Source organism: Eutrigla gurnardus, assembly GCF_963514095.1.
Source record: "Eutrigla gurnardus genome assembly, chromosome: 5".
NCBI lineage: Eukaryota > Metazoa > Chordata > Actinopteri > Perciformes > Triglidae > Eutrigla > Eutrigla gurnardus.
In genome coordinates this window covers 13,975,574-13,999,217 of record NC_139919.1, presented here as the reverse complement: position 1 = coordinate 13,999,217, position 23,644 = coordinate 13,975,574, and the positions used below count along the sequence as shown (strand labels likewise).

The 23,644-nt window shown below is 42.3% G+C and overlaps 1 protein-coding gene across 4 annotated transcripts in view; it reads right to left on the bottom strand.

Moving 5' to 3' along the window:
- LOC311013815 (teneurin-3) overlaps positions 1-23,644 on the bottom strand; it is a 126,700-nt gene that overhangs the window by 67,527 nt on the left and 35,529 nt on the right. For all 4 annotated transcript variants that reach the window (XM_084010035.1, XM_084010036.1, XM_084010037.1 and 1 more), the window contains 2 exons: positions 10,907-11,132; positions 1,621-1,859 (listed from right to left, as the gene is read on the bottom strand). In XM_084010035.1, the coding sequence (XP_083866161.1) occupies positions 1,621-1,859; positions 10,907-11,132 (465 nt within the window). The remainder of the gene's footprint in view (positions 1-1,620; positions 1,860-10,906; positions 11,133-23,644) is intronic.

The following is a 23,644-nucleotide window of genomic DNA, read 5'->3' as shown; positions in this document are numbered from 1 at the left end:
GCCTGTGTTTAACAGGAAACCCCCGGGGGACATAAAATCTGTGAACTGAGGGATCAGAAGAGCAGAGATGATGCACGGCCTCCTGTCAGAGCGAAACAGACAGGACCGTCTTGTAGGAAACCGTACGCGGGCCATGTCTGCATATCTGACTGAGAGCTTAGTCAGACAGACGCTACTGAATCATATCGGGGCATCTGCAATTTCTGCAGAAAAAAAAGAGCGGAAAAGGGGAGAGGAAGTGAAATAGAAATACTCCTAGCAGAGATCAAACTTTATAGAGATTAAGAGGCCTGCTGGCTACATTCACTCCAGGCAACGTGTCTATCATCTGCTCCGTTTGACTGAATGACATGTCTAAAGATTGTCTAATGCTACTGCGGATAACCGAGTCATGTTTTCTCTCCCTTAAACCGAAAGAAAAAAATTGCTTCTGGCACAAAAACTGCTGTTTGTTATATACACAGGTGACAGCTTGCGCTGCGCCTCCACACCAGACAATAACACGTTTTCAGTGGAGATATTCATGCGGACGCCTCGGTGTGTCGTTGATTAGTGTAGTTAGTAATTATTTTGTCTGGCTGATTTACTTCTAATGTGCAGTATTAACATGTAAACACTGTCAAGATCTAATAGTGTTAAGAGAAAAAATCTCTAATAAAAGCACCACATGGCAGGATTGGATATCCAGGCTGATTTTCCCCTCAATTGCCCCTCCAGAGAATCAAGGGAAAAGTTTGGTTCTAAGCCCCCAGTCAGTACAGATGTTCAGCCTAGAATAACTGGTAATGTGAGCAGTTTACAGATGAGATTTTCACCTCCTGAACAGCTTCCAAACACGATCAGGGACCGAAGTAGACCAACGCGAGGAGGAAAAGAGGGGATTTTTTAAAATTGCTACCATGAAGCCGGTGCAGACTGCAAGATTTAAGGCTGGTCGGAATGTAGCCTTGAACTGTGGACGCCAACGCGTGCGGACACACATACAGATTACGAGATTGGGAGGACGTGCAGGTGGAAGAGAGATGATCAAGACGAGACAGAGAGAAATGAGCAGAGCTGTTTTTGGGGGAAGGTCCAAATCATGCGTTAACTCCTCGACTGCAAGTCCAAGTCATCCACTCATTAGTCTTCATAAACAAATTGCAAGTCAAGATGAAAAGACTCTCAAGTCTGAAGGCTGACCATTAAAAAGGCATGGTTTATGGTTCTGACATTTTCCTTTCGAAGCTTGTTTAATTGTGTTTTTTTTTTCATTGCCGTGACCAAGACATGCTAATGCACATGCCTAATAATTACACATGCCAGGACACGCTGATTAATCATTATTGTTACAGTCTGGAATCCCAACTTGAATGTCTTTTGCTTTCAATTCTAAATGTCAAAAGACTTCAGGGAGTCGAGTCAAGCAGTCGCATAACCACATTTTTGTGCCTCACTGGAAGTCTCACTGTGCAAATGTGTGTTTTCAAGAGACAAAACTAGCTGATGCGTAGCACTTATTAATGATAATCTGCAGTCATGCACTGTTTTATATTGTTGTTAATTGTCTGTGTGATTGAAGAACAGATAATGGGTGAATTATCCTCGTGCATCCTTATCCTCGTAACATCTCATCCTTACCTATGCAGTAGCAGAGGATGATGGACAGAACCACGGCGATCCCCACGGCGATCAGGGCGGTGCACTTCCAGGAGCAGTGCTTAGGGGACTTCTTGAACTTGAAAGCCCCTCTGGACAGGCTGTTTCTGGGCAAAGGGCGTGCCGGTGTGGAGTAAACAGTCCCTGTCGCCATGGTGTAACCAGGGGCTGCCGCGCCGAAGAAAGGTGTCGTTCCTGTGCCCGTTTTAAAAAGAAAGTGCCTGCAGAGCAAAGGGGGGGGGGGGATAGAAGAAAAGTGTATTGTGTAAGTAACAGTAAAATGAAGGATGGTTCAGAACAGCACCCCTAAAGGTCCAATCACCTTAATGTACATGTGTCCGTCTTGGTCAAACTATTCTTTAGCAGGATGAAAGACCCCCTCATGTATTCCTGTCCCCAATTCCTCAAAACAAGTCCAATTAAACATGTAAATACCTCCGTAAACTCACTCAAATACAGTCTAGACAACAATACTGGTAACTCCCATGTGTGTCACACTGCAAGAGGAAATGGGTTGAATTCTAATATTCAGTTTATTCCTGACATTGGAAGAGGTGAACAAAAAGTGCCTCATAAAAACAATCATCTCCCACTTGCCCTTTTACAACTGGGCCTTTGCTAATAGCCCATTATACCTGGGGTAATTAACAGGGTTTAATCAAATGCACTATGGAGTGATTGTCCTATTAACTTTTAAACCCCACGTGAAAAGCTCTTAAGTAAATGAATTAAGCCTTGTTGCCACTCTTGCCACTACTTAGAGATTAATACCCAAATGCCTCTAGGCTTATGGGGACGGCCGGGGAAATTGGACAGATTGACCACGTAGAATGTAATTCCTAACACTTTGTCTGTTTGGATTAAACAGAAAGACGACATTACCAAGCAGTGCATACCACGCTGTAGATTACCAGCAAGTACTCTTCCTTCCAGTAATCTAATCTCTAATCGCAATTAAACTCCTCAATCCTTCACCAAGGTTACTCTGGGAGCTGGTTGTAAAACACGAGTCGTGCTGATTAATAACACTTTACATTAAAACACTTTATTTGAATTTTAATTAATAATTTGTTCAACGCGACCCTCATTATTCAGTTGAAGGCCTTCACACATGATGTTGCACCAGAGAGTACCTGCCTGGTACCACCACAGCTACGTCTTTTCAACTGCAACAGTTGGAGGTCAAGTGCCTTGCTTAAGGGCACTGCGATGTCAATAAAGCCGGGTAAGGGCTACACTGTTAAAGCCAGAGACAGCAGTACTCTCCCATCCTTTAGTTTCTGCTAAAAGTCTTACACAACATTTTTAAGGGTAAAACAGATCCCGTGAGGAAAGGGTTGCCATGGTAGCTGCTAATTTAAATACACCAATAAACTGATAAAGCAGTGTTTGCTCATCAATTATTTGTGCAGCATCTGTGAAGTCTCCATGTAAGTTTTGTGAAGGCATTTTTAATCCCAACTGTGAATCCGCAACCAAAGAGCTTGAGAACGGCTAATTGGGTGGATAATCTGAGGATGAGCAGATAAGGACCGAAAATCCCTGTAATGGCACTTACTATCACAGTTTCCCCCATTATTTGATGGGAACGGTGGAGCCAACGCACCTAAAACAGTTCTTTTTCTGGAACAGATGCCGTCTTTGAAAAAAAACACGCTCAGGGACGTCGGAAATCCGAAAATTCGTAAAACACGTTTGCTCAGGTTTGTTCTGCAAAGGACACATCATAAACCTACACAGTAATGCGTTGCTCATATTCCGGCCCTGATATTTCAGCTACTTCCTATCTCCTGCGAGGATATCTCTGGGCTAAAACCCTCCTCTGATCAATTCTTGACTAAAAGAGAACAAATGTCAAGATTCGGATCGTCTGGCTCCTTGATGCCCCGATTGACACATGCTTTCATGGACAGACAGGGATTCCATTTAAAGGTTACACGGTGTCACCGCCGGAATGACAATGCTCCGGGTGTCTGCAAACCCGGGAGAAGTTCACATTCTTCAATCTGGAACAATCTGTACTGTTGCCGCGGCAGACACTGTAATACACGGCCGGGTACAAATTGAGGTCAAAACTTGCACGCCGTCTGAGGCGGTGGAGGTGTAGTCAGACGGAGTTAAGTGTAAGTGGATGCAAACTGATGAGGTAGACAGAAAGGGATGTGATTGTTGGAGTCCATGTGTGTGTGTTTGTGTGTACTCCATTTGAGGGAGGTGACGACCGATTGCGAGATTCAAAGATGATGCGGAGGTAGTTTTGCTTATAAATAAAATATCTCAAATCTACCTGGGCTCTCATTTATGCAAATATATGAACACATAGCGTTCTCATGGGCGGCGAGTCAAAGACACTCGAACTGAAAACATCAAAGGCACATCTGAAGCACCGGCAACGTAACTGAAGGGGAGGATGTCGTTAACGACTCAACTAAATAATGGGGAAACCGTATTGACATGTAAAATAAAAGCATATACAAACAACTCGTAAAATACTGTTTAGTTGATTGAACAACGTGAGTGCTCGCATAATTAAGCAGAAACATATGGCACACTGTGGGTGGTTACAGACTAGAAAGTCAGCAATGTTTCAGTCATTTATATCCCTTTTTGGTGAGTGAAACTAAAGGCTGTCAAAACATGTGTTTGAAAAAAAAAAAGAAAAAAAAAAAAAATCCCACGTCCGGACATTTATTGCACTTGGCGTTAAATGCAATTCTGATGTTGATGTTTTTCATGTCTGCCTTTTTTTTCCTTTTTTTCCTTTTCCTTTCTCTAAGGCTCAGACTGAAGGGTCTAAAGATGAAATGCTGTTGGACATGATTAACAAACAGCCGACCAGTGTAAATGTCTGCTGGATGACCGGCTAATTGATTACAGCCAGTGTGATGCAACAAGGCACATTACTATGCTAATCCGGCCGGCCCGAATGATAGCGATGTGCTGCGCTTTGAGTGAGCGAGAGAGAGAGAGAGAGGGAGAGAGACAATCAAGAGAGAGGGAGAGAAAGAGTGTGGGACTGAGGTGGGGAAAAAGGGAGCAAATGAATGGGGCCGTGTGTCAGGGTGATCGCGGTGCGTTCGTGTGCACGCCTGTCTGTCCCATTGAGGAGGCTGTAGCACAAAAGCAGCAGCCGGGGCCCGGCCTCCTCGGCTCTCACAACACCGCTTGTCATCGGGATGACATTTGAAAACATCCTCACAGAGGACAAAAGACTAAACAGAGAGTGGGTGGATTTGTCTGCGGCTAAGCTCCAGCTGGAAGGGTGAGAGAGCACCGCAGAAACAATGTGAATCGAAGCCCTCGGAATATGTAATCTGCCTATTAGCTGCCGTTCTGTGTTAGCATTAGCATTTCAAGGTGAGCGCTGGAATAATCGGGGCTGCTTCAAGTCCGTGGTCAAAAAACGAAGACAAAAAAAAAGGAAGGAAAAACAGACGACTACAGATGTGGCGGGCATCGAGGTTGCTCTTTTTCACGCTCGCCGCCGCCGCCGCCTTCGCCGCTCGCCTTCCGCCGCTCGCCCTCCGCTAAATCACCACCTGCCCTCTCGACGGGTGGGCCTGCTAGCAGGTGCTATTCTGGTACAGCTAGCTCCGCACCCGTATTTCAGCGCCGCTGCAAGCTTTTTCCTGTGACGTCCTGCCCACGGAAAATCAGCATGGTGCCATCTTGAGTCGCTCTGATTATTTGCACATGGAATGTATTACTGTATATTCAAGGAGCTTGATACGGTTTGGCATAAGTAGAGCTCAGCTCTAATGTCCATACTTTGGATTCTAACGCATGAGACAGTTATTCTGTGACTTAATCTGAAGTGACACCGTATTTTAGCTCCTGGAGGTTAAATTTATAATGTGTCATGATTTTTGTTTTTCTAAATAAGGATTCAGGTTACTCCTCACTATCCATCATCTCTACATGAAAGCTTTTTATATCTGCTGGCAAAAATCATCTGGACCAGATGCACCTCATGTTGCCAGCAGCAGCAGCCGTTTCTACAGTAGACTAAAATAAGAGCTACAATATTGCAGAACTCTGGAATCACCACAGAAATGTGTGCTTGGCACCCAAAGATATTGGCAAAATGAATGAGAAGGAAAACACAGGGAAAAAAAAAACCGTCTTGAGGATTACCACTTTGTCTGCAGCACCATCCACTTTGGCAGGTAACCAGACAGCACTGGAAGCTCGTTGGCTGCTGTCTAACACATGACTAATCATTACTTGTGCCATCCTGACACCGCGGCTGGTGTACAAAAAATAAAGTTCAATTTTTTCTCCTCTGATGGGAAGAATGACTGTCTTGACTCATGATTTACATGTGCATCCCACACAAACAACCACACACACCTACACACACAAGCAACCACACACACCTACACACACAAACAACCACACACACCTACACACACAAACAACCACACACACCTACACACACAAGCAACCACACACACCTACACACACAAACAACCACACACACCTACACACACAAACAACCACACACACCTACAAACACACAGCCACACACACCTACACACACACAGCCACACACACCTACACACACACAGCCACACACACCTACACACACACAAATCCGAACCCTCATTGGATTACGTCTGCTCTCCTTTTTCGCCCCCGAGAACAATTCCAACACGTTTTCCATCAGGAAAATGTACTGTCTCCGGGACACTGTACCACATGATGATGTTAGAGCTCAGACATAATTTCATTTCACAAAAGGACTCCCCTGACACGTGAATCCAACGGGGATTGACAGCACATTTATAACTGCGACGTGTGGCCGGGCCTTCACAAGGCTCAGAAGATCCAGAGATGTCATAATGACTGTTTTGGCTGAATCTCGTCGAATCTAAGTGGAAAAAAAATATGCTCAAGTGGGTTCCAAAGGACATACATATGTAACAGCAGAAGGCCGGCCTGTATCTTATCAAGTGGAGTGCTTATGGAGCTTAAAGCTTGCACCATAAAGATGTCAAAAATACTAATTTCAGTCAGAGGCTTCATCTATTTAAAAAAAATGATAAAGTACTGCTCAAGAATAATTACTGTATATGTGTATGAGTCTCTAGAGGGAATTAGCGATTCATTTTACAATGAAATCCAATGGAATAAATCTAATTGTAAATATCTCAAGTGATTTCAGTGAAGCCAAGTGGTTAGCAAAACCCGGGGGGTTTATTAAAAGTACTCCATGCAATTTAAAGATCTCAACGTCTCCTCTGCTCTTCAGAATAGCAATGAAAAGCAGCGTTTCTGCTTAGTTGTTAACTTATTGACCCCTTTAAATGGATTGATATTTTTGGGGAATAAAGCAGAATTTAATTCCATCTGAAGCATAAAACTTGCATTTCTCACGGCAGCAGATAAGCAGATAACACCACTCCCCCCGAGCCGGTCTGAATAACTATACTTTGTGTACATTTAACATTTCAGAGTACAAACACGTATGGACTCATTGTTTTTGTTATCTCCCCCAGGAGATTATGAATCTGGCCATGTCCGTGAGCGTGTGCATGCGCCTCTCTGTGTCTGTCTGTACACTCTGCCTAATCATCCTGCTTGTTCCAACTTTTGGAAAACACATTTTACTAACAAGATATTTTAATTGACTATATACGACTCTTAACCACCTGGTGAGTAAAGCGATCGACAATAGCAATCAATCAACAAACTGAACCAAACTAACAGGGCGAGTCTTGGCAGCTGGTGGGCAGCAGAGTCCTGCGGCATATTTGGCTAACAGAGCTAACAGCTAATGGAACTAGTTGAGCCGGATACTCGGCTGAAACGAGTATACGGTACGGATAAAGCACTTTTGCCGAGTACGAGTATTATACGAGTAATACGAGTCAAAATCTGTGCTTGGATTAAATAAAAATGTGTGTCTGCGTCCTGTGACATGCTACAGCCCCTCCCCTACACACTCGCAGATGTGTTGTTGTGTCCGCTCTGATCACTCACACACAGAACAGCTCTCTGTCTCTCCCTCAGTCACTCAGGTTCGCGGGTCGTTTTCCGTTAATGTTTAGGGTTTCTTTCTTCAGCTTCAGGTTTGTTATTACTTAGGTTGGTACTTACTTATGAACTAGTAGAGTTCTGGTACTTCGTTCAGACGTGGTGCCGACTCGCGTTGCGTCTCTGCCTGTCGGAGATCTTTCTTTTTCTTTTTTTAACCGTCATCTGGCTGCCTGGCTCTAACACTTTCTTGCTGTATTTCGTGAAAAAATAAAGCTGGTAGTGGTATAAATATTGGAAATCAAGCTACACACACACACACACACACACACACACACACACACACACACACACACACACACACACACCTGGTGTGGGAAAAAAAAAAAAAAAAAAAAAAATATATATATATATATATATATATATATATATATATATATATATATATATAAAAAAAAAGATAACACTGATCATAAAAAAAATTAAAGTTAAAAGAAAAAAGTTATTGTTGAGTATGAAAACTCTTGTTCATTACATTTTACTTGATAATTGCAACCGCATGTGTTGTATTCATTGTTGCAAAACTTGTTCTGTAAATAGTTCGTTTGCTATCGTGATCAAAACCATTGATCTGAAGCTCAATGCTGATGCTGTCCTGTAAATAGTTTTCTAATCAGCAATAAATAACAATTTCTGATCAGCCCATATCAATTGCATGCTTAAAATAACATACCAGTTAAAACCTCGCTCATTTCAAGACAACCAGACCCACTTCCGGGTTAGGCCCCGCCCACTCCGAGTACAGATACAGATACAGATAATTCATATGGTTAACAGATACAGATACAGATAATGCTGTACTCGCTCATCCCTACTAAACACATAGCAGGGCTGACGAAGCATTAGCGGAGTCCAAGTTGCAACACCGCTTGAGGTTTGTTCCTTTTTTCACTTTCCCTGAGCTGTAACGGAAGGCTTCATTTGTCTGACGCTTATATTTTATTTATTTTATTTTTTTACTGTGAATGAGCCGGAATCAAACCTCGGTGTCTAACCACAGCTTTGATGGCGATGATCACAGAGATTTACCTGCCACATAATAATGAGCAGTAGTTATGGTAGAAGTTACCGAGTGCACCACTTGACTCGTTTCAAAGAACAGTGGATGCTATTGACAGTGGATTTGGTGCCGAGTCAAACGTGTGCACGCTCGTGCTTTGGAGACGAGCACTTTTATGGGAGGTTACGCACACATAATTCATTACCGCTAATTGCTGCAAAAGTAGCTAACGCTGTCAAACGAGTGCTTTACTTTCAAGGAGGTCATGTCAAAGGAAATGCATCAAACAGGGATCATAACGCTGTGATTTATATTTGACACTTTTTTTAATCAACTGTCTTGTACATAATAATTTATTGTTTTCACATTTGACCACGGAAATAAAAATCCACGTCAATACTCGTGATTCAGAGAGAGAGAGATTTGCATCCCTGCTCTACCTGAGGCAACCCATGGATGTATGTCTCCCCCCCACACTCTGAAGGTACCCTAATAACTACTTTCTGGAGCTTCTGTTTACATTTCCCAACCTAGTGGTTTTCTTGACATTGCAATTATGTGGTGAACTGGGTCTTCCCTTTTGGCCCCGTTGGAGAGCGGCAGCGCTCGGTTCCCACCCACTGACAAGCACTTGATTTAGAGTCCACTGTGGTGATAGTGATTTATGCCTCCGCTGATGATAGGTGTGCACATATTGTTTTGTCGATACTGCTAAGACAGCTCAAGGTCATCGCGCGGTTAGTATTCAATCACGCCGTCTTCCCCAGAAAGTGAAACTGTCACTATGTATCCCAATTGATCCGGTCACATCATAAGAGGTTGTTGCTATTCTTCCGCGGACAAAAAAAAAAAATCAAAGTGTACATTCATGCGAGCCTCGGCAAAAGGGTACGCCGTGCCAGGGAAATATAAGGCTAGGAGTGCAATCATCTCCTCGAGGCCATTTCGGAGTCGGAGCGCGATATCCCACACTTCATTAGCCGGGATAGTTGGAGCTCACTGATTAAGAGAAATATAACTTATGTTTCGGGAGGAAAGATTTGGCAGGGGCTCTGGTGACAAAGTAGTATTTTGCGCAGTAATTTTTGATTTAAAGCAACACACAATCCCCTTCACCAGGTTCCTTGTTAAATTATAGCCCCTCTGATTTGAACTGGCAAGCTCTCTGATATTCCCATAGTTCACTCTAATCATGTGCTCAGCTTCTAAGTGATCGGTCTATCTAATTTGCTAATGAGCTCTTTTAATTGTAGGTGCATACAAAAGGCTGTACGACCATGAACACGTGTAACGTGTTTATCAAACTCAGCGGGAGGCACCATTTTAATTTCTCCTAACGAGGTGTAGTCCTTAAAAATGGGCTTAAACTTAGATACATAAATTCCTGAATCATCTTTTTATTATCCACTTATTTCTTGGAGGAGCGGCACTATAAAAAATGTGAATAAAATCATCAGGTGTTAGGAATTATTTTTCTTCTTTTTTTTTTTTTTCTCGCCATGTAGTCGCTGCCAATTCCCAGCGTGCTCCAGAGCGCCAGTTACTGCCAGTTGTCTTGTGGGGGATGTAGACTACCACAAGGCTCATGCACGCTGAGCTCCCAGCATTTCTCTTCAGCAGACAGCAAGAAATGTCACTGCTGGAGTTTAACATGTGCTGAGGTTCACACTATCTAATACTGAACTTCACCCTGCCAAGACGGCTGATACGTATTGTGTGCTTTTTTCTCAAAAACCTCTTGTGCATCATACAAATGATACAAGTGCAGTGGATCCCCAACAGCACGCGCATTAACATGAAGCTGGTAAAAAAAACCCCACACACACACAGCTGGTTCAATCACGACTGGGTGAGTCAATGTTAACCCTGACTGTGAGTTTTATGGATATAGGCCAATATCTGAAAAACACACCAAATAGTCCAGCGGATACAGCAGACAGTGCCAGCACATTTGAGGGAACCACATGAGAGAAATAAACTATTCAATTAAATGAGTGAAATATAGTTACAGCTACTGTTTCCTTCCTTCCATTTTCAAAATACCTAAAATTCAAACACAGGACCGGCTTGGGAGTTTATTCTACTATACTGACAGTAAAGTGAAATTGAAATCAACAGCAGCTCATTCATTACGCATAATTTTGTTTTCTCAGTCGCTGAAAGTGGCTTCATAACAGAACACCTGGAGCAGAAAGTTCCCAGCTCTGTTGTAGGTCATCGCGGGTCGCTCACCTGCTCTCCAGGGCCACATTGCTGCCCAGGACCCAGCTGTCCTGCAGCTGGACGCATTCCGCCGTACTCTGCAAGTCGGTCGCCAGGCCGGCTGTTGGCGGCGGGCTCGGGCTCCTCTGATTGGCCAGTGAGCTGCGGCTCAGGGACGTGATGGACGGGTGCTGCCTGTGCGGCGGCGGTGCTGGCGGGAGGGGAGGCGGGCCTTGCTGACTCGATAGGTGATCGCCTGGAGCCAAAGCAGAGGGAAAGAGACATCAGCATATTAGTTTGCGCATTCTCTAAGTATGCTTTTTTAAATTACACCCGGAGTCAAAGCGATTGGATAACTAAGCGGCAGCAGATGGGTGCGAGTGCGCTTCCGCCGCGCATGTAAGATATGACAGCATACAGCCGACAAATAGACGTGCAAAAGTAAATACAACCAAGAGCAAGACATTAAGATAAGATGCAACCACTGCGAAAAGAAGGGAAATAAGAGCCGCTTTTATGGCGACACACATAATAATTGTCGCAAAACGCCACACGGCTGACAGTTGGGTTCTCTTAAACAGAAGGTCACTTAGAGAGGCAGCTGTTCTTTTATGGGCGCTTAACGCAATGTTTCACGTTTGATTACAGCCAGAGAAGACTCTCAAATAACTAATGACCAGAACATCCATTAGAGCTCTGAGAGAACAGGTTTTCCAATTTCACACAAAGCTGTGTAATTGGCCCCCAGAATGGCATGTGGTGATTATCTATCCATCTTCCCTGTTTAAAAGGTAAAAACCCACAGTGCTGACAATTCTGATTTGCTCCAATGAGCCCCAAATGGGTATCGTCTTTCTTGCCTCGCAGAGGCTCGGGGAAGATTGAGAAAGCGGGGAGTCTTTTAGGAGCAGTTGTTTTTGCATTGACAGCATGATTTTTTATAAAGCCTAAAGGAGTGAAATTCCGAGTGTACAAACACTGTCAGTTCTGGTGCTCGATTTAACCTTTTGCTTTCTCAACCACGCACAGGGGCCTTGTGGACTTAAAGCCACGGATCAAAATCCGCACCGTGCTATTGAGCTCGACAGAACAACTTCATTGAACAGACAGGAGTCACTGTTTTTAAAAAAGGAGCGTTTAATAGCCGTGCGTTTTTTTGTCCTTGTCCTTATGTGCTTCTGCTTTTCACCTCATCCTGCCATGCATACGATTAAGCTGTTGAATGCAGGCAATTGAACCTTGTGTTTGGATCCAAAGTGCAAAGAGGAAACACGTACGCCATTCAGAGCGGGAGAAATCTCTCCGCCACCTTGAGGTAAAAGAACCTTAAGGCTATTGTGCGAGCACGCCATCGGTGCGACTGAAGATTATTCCTCTCGTATTCAAAACGGAAGAATGCATCAGGAATATAGTGTAAGAAAATTATAGTTAGAATGATTACTGAAAGGAAAAACTCTTCTCCGCCAGTTAATTGCAGAGACAGTTGCAGCTGTAATGAAGTTCAGCGGGGGCAGCTTGTACCAATCACTGTTGTGATTACTTGTGTGGATTTCTTTTCATAACAGAATACAATTTTTAGAGCATCTGTATGGAAGCAGGCAGAACGGCAGATAGACGGAGACACATGGCGAACAGTGTGGAGCAGAATCCGGAGTGACAGGAGTGCCGGTGCAGAAGGCCAATCTAAGATGAATTAATTCCCGATTAGACTTTGATCAAACCCAATTAAATATGATCTCCCCGTGAAACCACGTCACCTTGTTCAAAGTCAGTTCGGAATCCCCACACATGAATCATCCTTGATGTCAACATGTGAAAAAAAATACGAGGTGGCCATGACTTAGTGATGATGACTACAAGACGCTCTGCTCATCTCCTGGGCGAGACTGTGAGCGCCATTAGGAAAATGCTAAGTAGGCTAATAGAAATGTGGATCATCTGCCGACACTGGCTGCTTTTACTTCACCTCTGGGCTTCATTCCCCTGTATGAGCCACAAGCTCCACTTCACTTTCCAGCAGGAGCATTTTTCATATAATAAGTATACAGAACTAGCGCAGTGGTTGAGTGTTATGGGGGGTAGAGAAATGAAGGAGAGGGGACGATCGGATGGGCTCTGAAAAACAGAAAATTATCTTACGTGGAGGTAAGTAGAATGCTGATGGGCAGACAGGTTTATTTTTAGAAAGCAATTTTCTTCTTTATCATAAAAAAATGGTAACGTTCTGTGAAACCCATGTCTAGACTATCATCATAAACACATATACTCACAATGGGCTATTATCTGCTGATAGCACTATATAGGCATCGCTCTACGCTTCATAACAATAATCAAAACACATTTTAAAGCATTTTAGAATGATTCATAAAGTCAAGTGTCAAAATCGCTCGTCTTTCAGTGACTGATTCTTTTTTGTAAAGGTCATAGTGTATCACCATCCTCATTCTTTTACTACACTATAATATTTGTTCTAATCAATTCTAATCACTTTTATAATGCATAACGACGTGATTATGACTGACACCAAATGGTCATTCTTTGCATTAAACAAAGTCGTATAACATTAAATAAATGCAAGAAGAACACAAAAAATTATGGTTTTATTAATTAATTCATTCATTTTCACTTTACTTAAAGCAAACTATGACCCCTCATGTGATTACATGAACTTGCAATTACATTATAATGCATTACAAAAGGTATCTAAGTCAACATAAAAAAATATTATAATGTAACTATCAGAAGAATTAAACAACTGTGGTTCATATATAGCTTATAAGTCATTATAAAATGCTTTATGATGTGTTGATTATTGTTATAAACCATTATAACTACAATTGCACAGCAGTGCAGGCAGATTATCATGCATTATACATATGTTTATGATTCATTATAGACATAGACAGTGTTACTGAAAGGGTCATGTTCATTTCAAGTAATCAAAAGGAACAAGATTTCTGGTGAAATAACTTCAGCATCCTGTTAAAAACACAATGAAAAACTCTAAAAAGGTTTCTTTGTTCCTCAGTACAAACATCTCATTGTGACACACAGTCGGTCCTAGTAAACAATACGCCTTCCCTTGAGCCATTACAAATAAAGATACACAACAGCTGCTACGCAACTAGATGTCCATTTATCTTCATGTCTACGTATTGATCAATTGGAATATAGTTCAAGTCAACATCTTGATTGCCCTTGTTTAGTCTGCAGGGCATCCTGCTGCTGCACTGCTCGCACTGAGGGTTTGGAAAGGCAGCATAGTACAAGTAGTTCAAACACGTACAAATACATGTGGTGCAGGTGCATTATGGGAATAGTGCCGGCACAGCGAGCACAGAGATGAGTTCCAAGTCCAAACACAGGCTATCAAAACTTTACGGCCAATCTTGAATCAATTTCTGATCCATCAGCGTGCTAAAAGGCAAGCCTGAACTGCAACAGGAAATGAACCGTGGTTGTTTTTTCTCTCCCAATTTTATTTTATGAAAGCACATGCTGAGCATAACACAAGACACAAAATCTCCAAAACCTTCAAAGGCGTAGGATTTGACATGCAGCAAATCTGACTGCATAATCCCACAATGGACTAAGGAAACATAAAACCCCATGAACTGAATTAAACCTACTGTGTGCATAGTTTGCAAAAAAAAAAAAAAAAAAAAGCACACAAAGCTTTTAGGTAGAAATAAGGTCTCCCACTCGAAATGCTGCGTTTGAGTTAGGCCCTACGATGATGAAACGAAACAGCGATACAGTTTTGGCTTTGAGCGAAGCTCAAGAAGCAAACCAAAAGTACACACTTGAAAAACAAGTGTGCGAATACAGTGTATTAACAGAGATTGTATGGTCGGTCTACAAAAAGAAAGAAACTTGAATCTCAGAAATAGTTTCATCTCCTTCATCCTCATCCTCTGAAGCCCCAGTGAATAAGAAGTTAGCGCGGCTTTAGCTTCTGTACTGTTTGGTATTCCCCAGTGAAACAGAATAGTGGTGTAAAGTCATGAGAGAGATTGAATCACCCCTCGCATTTGATTGGACGGCTGGAAAGTGGGCGGGCTTAGAATGGACTCTGCTGTGGAGCACCAGATGACTTTGGCTCCCTTGTCGCTAAAAATTGCAATTGATTGAAATGAGTTGATACTAACTTATGTAAGCACGTGTCATGTTTTGTTTTAAAGGATGAGAAGGTGATATGATTATGATACAGATTTTTGCACATATTGTCAATTAGGTAAACAATAATACTGGAGATGGGATTTAAAAGGGTTCAAAAAAGTTTGTTTTACTTTTACATAAATACCATGTTAACTGCATGCTCTGTTTCATGTACAACTCAGTCTTTCACTTCAAATGTATCTGAACTTCTGGAAGTATGATCCCTTACAAATATATGGCTGCATGTGTTTTCTCTTATACTATATTTCCCTTCATGTGGTGATTATCTCAAAATGTGATTCTATGTGTGGTTCACAAGCCAGGCAAAAATATGCTAAAAAATGTTTTGGCACTGTAGCACTTTGAATTAGATTATCCACCGAGCCGCATATGTTGAATTCTGCGTGTTTTAAAAAGAATAAGCACACTAAACAATGAGCCTTTAGGAAAGCTTGGCATTGTCTTCCATCGGGGTACAGTGGGAATTAAGCTGGCCTTTAAAGTGCAGGCTCGCTGACTGAGAAGGCAGATGAAACAGCTGTGTGGTTTATGGGGTTTTGCTTTGAAATCAGATCAAGACGGATGCCTCCTTTGCATAATTCCTCAACGTCAGCTTATCACCGTCTCCATCGGCAACGTGCTTTAAAGGGGAACTTTGTGATTAATACTACAAACCAGCGCTGAAATTACACTCATTCCCGAGATTGTGGCGAACATTCTTAACGATGCTCGCCACAGTCAAACTATATTTCATGAAGCATTGGTATTTTTTACAGAAACGTCTCTTTGTTTCAGCTCTTAATGTTGTTTTTGGACTTTGTCAATCTGAACCATTGACTTGTTTCAGGATGTCTTTGTCCACACTCCCCACACAAAGATGCTGTTTCCTCTCATATAGTAAATACTTAGAATGGAATTCAGTCCAGTTTAAGTATTGGTGTCAGAGGCTTTAGCTGTCTGCATAGCTGAGTTCACATTTCACCACATTCTTCTTGAAACAGTTTGATGCTACTGCTTGACACCTGGATGTTTACATCTATCACGATTCTATGATGTCCACACCTTTTGAAAGTATCTCTTTTTTCCCATGAAAGCATTGACAGACCTTGAGTACAGCGCTTAATGTTCCCGACGCTGAGTCGGGACACAATTAAAAGCCGTTTTGCACTCACTAAGCTGAGCGAGCTCGGTGAAAGCCTTTTCATATTCATTGTGTAAGTGATGCAAAAGGTCTTTTGCCATTTTACTCTCCATTAAGAGACTGATTCAACTGCTAATGGATTTGAAAGGGCATTTGCTTTGACTAGCTTGCCCTTCACCAATAGGAAAATTGCAGTATGTGCGCATCATAAGAATTCATCAACATGCGACCACACAAACCATTGGGGCTACAGCTTTTTCTGTCAGAGCTCACGTTTTTTTGTTTTTATTGAAGGATATTCATAATTAACATTTGCTCTGCAAAGTTTGAACGTCAAACAACAAAAAAGGAAAAACAGAAAGAGAGACGTAGCAAAAGAAATCCGTGTTTGATTTTTATCTGAAATAAATAATGGATGAATTCCATGATAAAACATGCCATTTGGACCAGGTCGGATGTTTATATAGGTCAAATCAATAAATTCATTCTCATCAACGCCCATTTTTTCTCTTCACATCAGCACAGCTGTGGTGCCTGGTGGGAGGCAGCTTCTCATTGGGATGTCCTGATGCTGGGATGGAGGGGGGAGGGGAGGGGGGGCTGCTGGAATACAGGACCATTTGAACAACCTTGCCCGTGGTGAATTTTAGGGATTTACTCTGCAAAGAGAGTTGGCAATTTCCAGTAGCTTGGGGTTTTGAGGGGGGGAAGAAGTAAAAAAAAAAAAAAAAAAGGAAGCTGTGTGAATTCCATCATATTTCTTGCCACAGTACCTTCTCTGCTCTCACAGCCTTGCCCACTCTTCTCCTGACTTTCTATCTGATCAAAGACAGACATTTTCTTTTAAGCTCTTTCTCTGCAGGGGAACCAGGATGTAACCAATATTTCAAGGATTACATAATCATTGCATTATAGAAAAAAAGAAACCATTCCTTTTACCCATGCATAATGCTGCTCCCAGCTCAGTCATATGGCGGGCGTTCATCAACTCACATTTGAGGCAAATCCGAGACCGCCATTCATCTAAAATGTATGATTTGTAAATACACTCACTAAGTTGAACCCGCTGAAGATGCAACGTGAATATAAGCTGATTTGCATTGCTGTTTGTCCGCCCCCCCCTCTCCCTCTCTCTTCCAGACATTGCTACAGATGGCAGATCATCATACAGATGATGACTGCTTAGCAGTTCTTCTGACAGCTCTCCGATTACATAGCAATTACACTCCTTCTCAAAAGCTGCTTTGACAATTAGCCCACTGACAAAACACTCTGTTGTATTTATTCATGTGTGGACAGCTTCTGGCCACCTTGTTTGTCCGGAGAGATTGTGTTGCCACCGAGGTGAAACGCCACCGTTTCCAACTTCAGCACAGTTTCTAGGTTCAGTACTGACGATACAAGCATCCTTGTATTTACTTGGCAGTGATTTTAAACATGCAGTTGGTAGATTTTTTACATTTGATAACCAAGGCAGTGTTTATATATATATATATATATATATATATATATGGGGGGGGGGGGGGGGGGGTAAAATATGAAGGCGCTGATACTGATTCCATACATTAAACCTGTTACCATTTTGCCTCACCAGAGTCATTACTTCATGACTCCTCTTGGCCTTTTGCCAGTTTATGTCTATATTGGAATGATGGCACATGTAGATATGTTCAGTCAGTGTGTGTTAACGAGGGACTTGCGCTGCACTGACTCCACAATGCAGTGCAAAAACACAGTATACAATTCATTCCTGCTTTTGCCTTTTCACTGGTATTTTTTCTCCTTCAGATACACAGATGATCGTGATGTGCTTCTTGCAACATGGCAATAAAGTGTTACATCTTGAATGTATCAGAGCTCTTCTTATTGAAAAGGTGTGATAAAACCGAAGCAAAGTCAGGTGACAATCTCTGTGGGTTTTATCGGTGCGAGTGATCACAGTCATCTGACCCATCGCTAATATACCGCGTCAGTACCGAGGCTACCAGTTCCATATCCCAGCACACGGAGACACTAATGAACCCACCTGGCCGCTCGTCTGAGGCACACATTTGCATCCCCATTGCAACACTCCTGTTGGCTACGGATCCCTGGCCTGCCTGGTTTGTTTGCACCTTTGAAGTGCTGTTACAATCGCAATCGCAGCACAAACTGACTGTCACTGCATCATCCTTTTTTTTTCGATCCGGGAAAAAAACACAGTGGGCTGCAATGTCCCAAACTGTAAAATATAAACAAATCACCAAGAAGGAAGTAGGAAACGGAGACACTGGAGAGACACACTCTCATCCAAATGTGTCTCCGCTCAGCACTTTGTTGTGAATCTCTTTTGAAAGGTTGTTTTGGCGTTTTTATTTTAAAAAAAAAGAAGAAACTGTCTGTGTCAACCTTTCTCCCTTTGTGTGTTTAACTGAACTGGCCTTCCAAGTAGTCGTTCACTCCATCTGGATTGCTGTATTGGCGTATTCCTTCAGTAATAGTTAGTAGAAGCAACATGAAACCTTGTTTTGGTGACCTCAGCAGATGCTGAACTATTTTAAGATATTTATTTTCATCGAAACAACAACCAAAAAAACTGTTATTCATTTGTTTTCCTGAACTGTGAGTCCCGTGCCCGCCAGAAGAAAAGTAGATTTGAATTAGTAATTCCCCACCAAAAAACGTTGCATGCATCGTCGCCAGCATCACAGAAATGTGACGTGTTCTCGGGAGAGCTGTTCGTGTGCCTCCCCATTCATTTAAAGCTCGCATCCCCAATCACTTGAGAAAATGGTTGCAGTAAAAAAACAAACCACTCATGGTTGTAGTGGCACGGTCTTCTCCGATGGCTGCTATAATTGCATTTCCTGTGCAAATTTGTGGGGGAACCAGACAAAGGCAACAGTACCCATCTAAAAAATGGGAAAGCCTATCTTTTCCCTGATTAATTGTTGGCATATTGTTCTCAACTGGATGCACTCCACTTGCACAGATGAATAATCCCCCCCCTCCTCTGTGAGACAATTTGGGGAGAACGCGAAACATACAGTGTGTATCTTTCACACCACATCGGATAAACAAATAGCATGAACCCGTTCTAATATTCCGGAGACGTTTATGTTTTCATGCTCTGCTTTTTTGCACAAGGGGATACAAGTTGCAGCTTGAGCTCTCTATTATCTAACCAGCAGAACCTCACGAGGCTCTATTAAGATTAAAATCTCTACCTCCGTCGCAGGGAGAACCAGACAAACACGACGCCTTAAAAATGCCTTTCTTGATTGATGTATTAATCGCTCTGTCTGTTGCATTAAACTCTAATGAAAGGACAAAAGGAAAGCAACGTTGCTTGAAAAATGATTGAAATGACAAATCACCAATTAATTTATTTTTAATGGGTGATTAAAACAATTCTGTCACCTGACTGAGCTATTAATCAACAGCTCTGAAAAACCTGTTCTCAGTGTCGCATTCATCTCCAAAAGAAGACAACGTGACACGCAGATAAATACCTAACACTCCATTTCATAGGTCAGCATATAACACAGTATGTTGCTGAACGTCTACCAGCTGATAAATCCAACCTCATACTGTACACATTAGCTCCAGATTCCTTATTTAGCATGGCGAGCCTCTTTTATCTGCAACCGCAATGAACAAACAACGCATGTTGGTGCATCTATATCCTCTCCTAACCCGACTCCTCCGAATATTCCCACACATACTTCTCTAAGCCCAAAGTCTGGCTGCAGAGCCGGAGCTACAGCAGCACACAGGCTCAAAATCCCTCTGCTTTCCAAAGAGCTATCCTGAGGCCAAGGCTATGAATTGATACCCCACTGTTGCATTACTCTTGGCCACAGAGCAGAGCACAGGACGAGAATAACAATAGGACGAATCATTTGGTGATTCGTACACTGCTCACCAACTAGTGCATTATAGTGATGTCGTTTGTCAATATCCCCAACGGGAATAAACTTTACGCGTGCAAGCAAGCACAAGTCCATGCACACACACACACACACACACACACACACACACACACACACACACACACACACACACACACACACACACACACACACACACACACACACACACACAAACACACACACACACACACACACACAATTTAAAGCTCAGTGAGAGAAGCCTTCCAGCACTACTGATGTTTTGGATTTTTTTCGTCAAGAGCACCCTCTGCTCCTCTCGGCAACAAGAACTAAGATGCAACCTGCGTACCCTCAGAGGCTCGGTGCATGCTCAATCAGCAACATGATATGGCCCGGGGCTCAGTGCTGAGGTCACTGCTGGAGTCTCGAAGACTGATCATGCATGAGGTAACAACACGGTCTTTTCCCCGACTAACGTGCCAAGCTAGGCATGCTGCTTCTCCGGCTACCGTTGGGCTGCAAAGACGGAGCTCCACCCGGAGGAGACTGGCCTCTTCCTCCAACGCCGTGTTCTGGGCGTCAGAATGGAGGCAAAGAGTGAAACCTTTCAGGCCACTCAAGTTGTAAGCAGCAGTCCACATTGCTTTCTTAGTTATGTCACAATAATTACTATATCGATTATCGTAGATATCTATATACTTACCGTTTGGACATGACTTCATTTTTACATTATGAACTAAATGTTCACAGCTCCAGTGCTCCAGTGCTTTCACAACCCAAAATGGTTGTGAAAGAAGATTTTTTTTCTACTTCCATCCATCCATTTTCTACCGCTTATCCTGTATTCAGGGTCGCGGTTTTTTCTACTTATACCTTACATATGTTTAATTTGCAGCTAATATGTAGTAGTTTCTGCCAATTTTATTATATTATATATTATTATTTATTATATATATTATACATGTTTCGGTTTGGTTGTTTGCTTTCATTTTATTGATGATTTATTTATTAAATCAATAATTTCCAATTATTCAATATTCTTGTTCCTTTTTCCTTGGAAAGATGCTCATGCATTATAATACTACCATATTATCATAATATCATAAAACGGTGTTATAATTACAATAATACTGTCTATAGCAATTATTTCTTGGGAAATACATTGTCCGACAGAAGCAGTTACAGTGGCAGGCTGAGACATATCAGAGGCTTTTGGTCGGGCTATGAAATAAAGACACTGTTCTGATCTGAGAACCAATCAACTCTAATCAAGATGATTTTGCTTTTGTACAGCCCCGGTGGGAGATGAGGTCTCTCGAGTGAACAGGCATTAAAATTAATTAGTGAAACTAGCCTTTAAACTTTAATCTGCCGCGCAGTCATTCTCAATTTTGAACCGCATCCACCCCCCCTTACGCTTCCACTGTGGCTCTCACACATGTCTACAGCACGCTAATCAATAATAAAAGTAGTCAGGGAAGTCAGATGCACTGTCCTTCAAAATCCCTCTAATGCTGCTTTGCTTGACAACAGCAGACAGGGCTGCCTGCGTTCCAGTCTTCATTCACCTTAGAAAATACCACCCTAAGCCTCATCTGTCATGTATCGGCTGCAGCCTAACATTTCACTTTGTTTGGCAGACATTGATTTTTACCTCCAAGGTGTTGTCAAGGAGGCATCCAACTCATACATACCTCCTCTGCTGTCTCTCCAGAGGCTGCTTTAGAAGGAATTGCAGGAACACACACAGACACAAAGGGAAGCTCGGAGGAAAGGACCGTGTTTAAAAAAAGGTAGCCTTAAAATATTGCCAAATGTGTTGAATGAGGACATTGGTGGGGATGAAATGTGTGGGTGATAAGCCAGGGTCCTATTAAAGCAGCGTTTCCCAGCGCCGATTCCTGTCGTGTTTTTAAAGGAGTTATTGTGTGCTGTAATAAAGTCGGCAGCATGGAATCCGGATTCAAATATATATATTGTAAACACACAAAGAGATGCGACCTGATAGGGCGATGATCAGTGTGTGTCAAAGCATATCAGATGTACAAGCGAGGTGGACCTATTGTGGTTTTCCTCACTCTCGCAGGACGCCTGACATCCAAACACGCAGTCACTACCACGCCTCGGATCTACCTCAACGGACTTATCCGACCCTCGATCCAAGTGCTCCGGCTGTTTTCAACCTCGGCGAGTACGATAGCAACAATTCATCAGCCCACTGTCTCACCACGACCTCCACCCTGCAAACACATTTGCAACCAAGTCGAGCAACGCTTTATATTCATTAAGTGTCAAAATGTTTTAACAAGTAGCTGGCTTAAAAGAGCAACAGTATATCTAATTTAGGAATGATCTGGCACCAAAAAGGAATGATCTATGAGGTAGCCTTGAAAGTAACATCCTTCCACCGTTTGATAAATAGACAAACAGCAACACTAATTATAAATGAGTAGATGTGCTTTGCATTTTTTTCTTTTGTTTAGTCGTAATGATCAGGCATGCTTCATACAATGCAGATACCCAACAAGCATCAGAACGAACTCATTAAAGGTGCCGCTGCTGTGTGTCGAGAATTACAACTAGTTTTAACCTGTTTTTCTTGCATTTCTGTGATTCTGTGATGATGAACTTCCATGTTGTCTTACAACAACATAATACTTAAGAAAATGCACAGAACATTGCCATTCTCATTGCCTCTTTGTTATATATTACCGCTCTGGACTGCAACATTCAGGAAAGTTTGAACGTGAAGCCAAAGCATCTTAATCACCACCTGGTGGCTGGTTGGTAGTTTAGCTTGATTTAACATGCAGCATAGTTTTCTATGAGCAAAGTACATATTTTAATTGTCAATACCGCAGTCGATCATGCTCAAAAAACTATGGGCTGCCAAAATCCCATCGTGATTAATATTCAGTTAATTGTGCAGCCCTACTGTACATAGCCTGCTAATATTTGGTAGTTAACTCGAAGTACAGCTGAGGCTGATAGCAACGACATTCATTTTGCACGTCACCAAAGTCATCAAGATATATGGTCTGGGATCCATGAATGGCTCCAAAACGTTCATGGCAACCACGTTGTCGTCCTCCTGTCTGACACTGCTAGAGCCACATTGCTGGCTAGAAATAAGTTGGTTCTTGACCATCATGGAAGGTCTACATGCATACAGCAGACAGACAGCCTGTATAGGGAGTAGTAATGACAATTGTTTTCCCAACAAAAGAATGCAGAAACAGAACTACCGCGGATTGGATTGTCTGTTCGTGCTCTGATGATCTGATGATCTCAACGAACCCCATCTCTCGTGTCTCCAGGTTCAATCTCAGTTCATTTAAAAATATATCATTTTCTATCTCTTCATTTTGAAGATGTGAACTTTATGCTTCATGCTTTTCTCTCTCTATGCTATTAACACCATCACAGGTTCAAGAATGGGACAATGCAAAACATTTCCTCAGTTCCGTGGCTTTTGTTGAAAAAATAATAGAGAGTAATGATGACAGTCTCAGCGTCTCATTTTCCAAATGAGAGAAAGACACAGGCAGGGTTTTGCTTATTGCTAAAAAAACCTGCTGTGTTTTTCAAACTGCATGA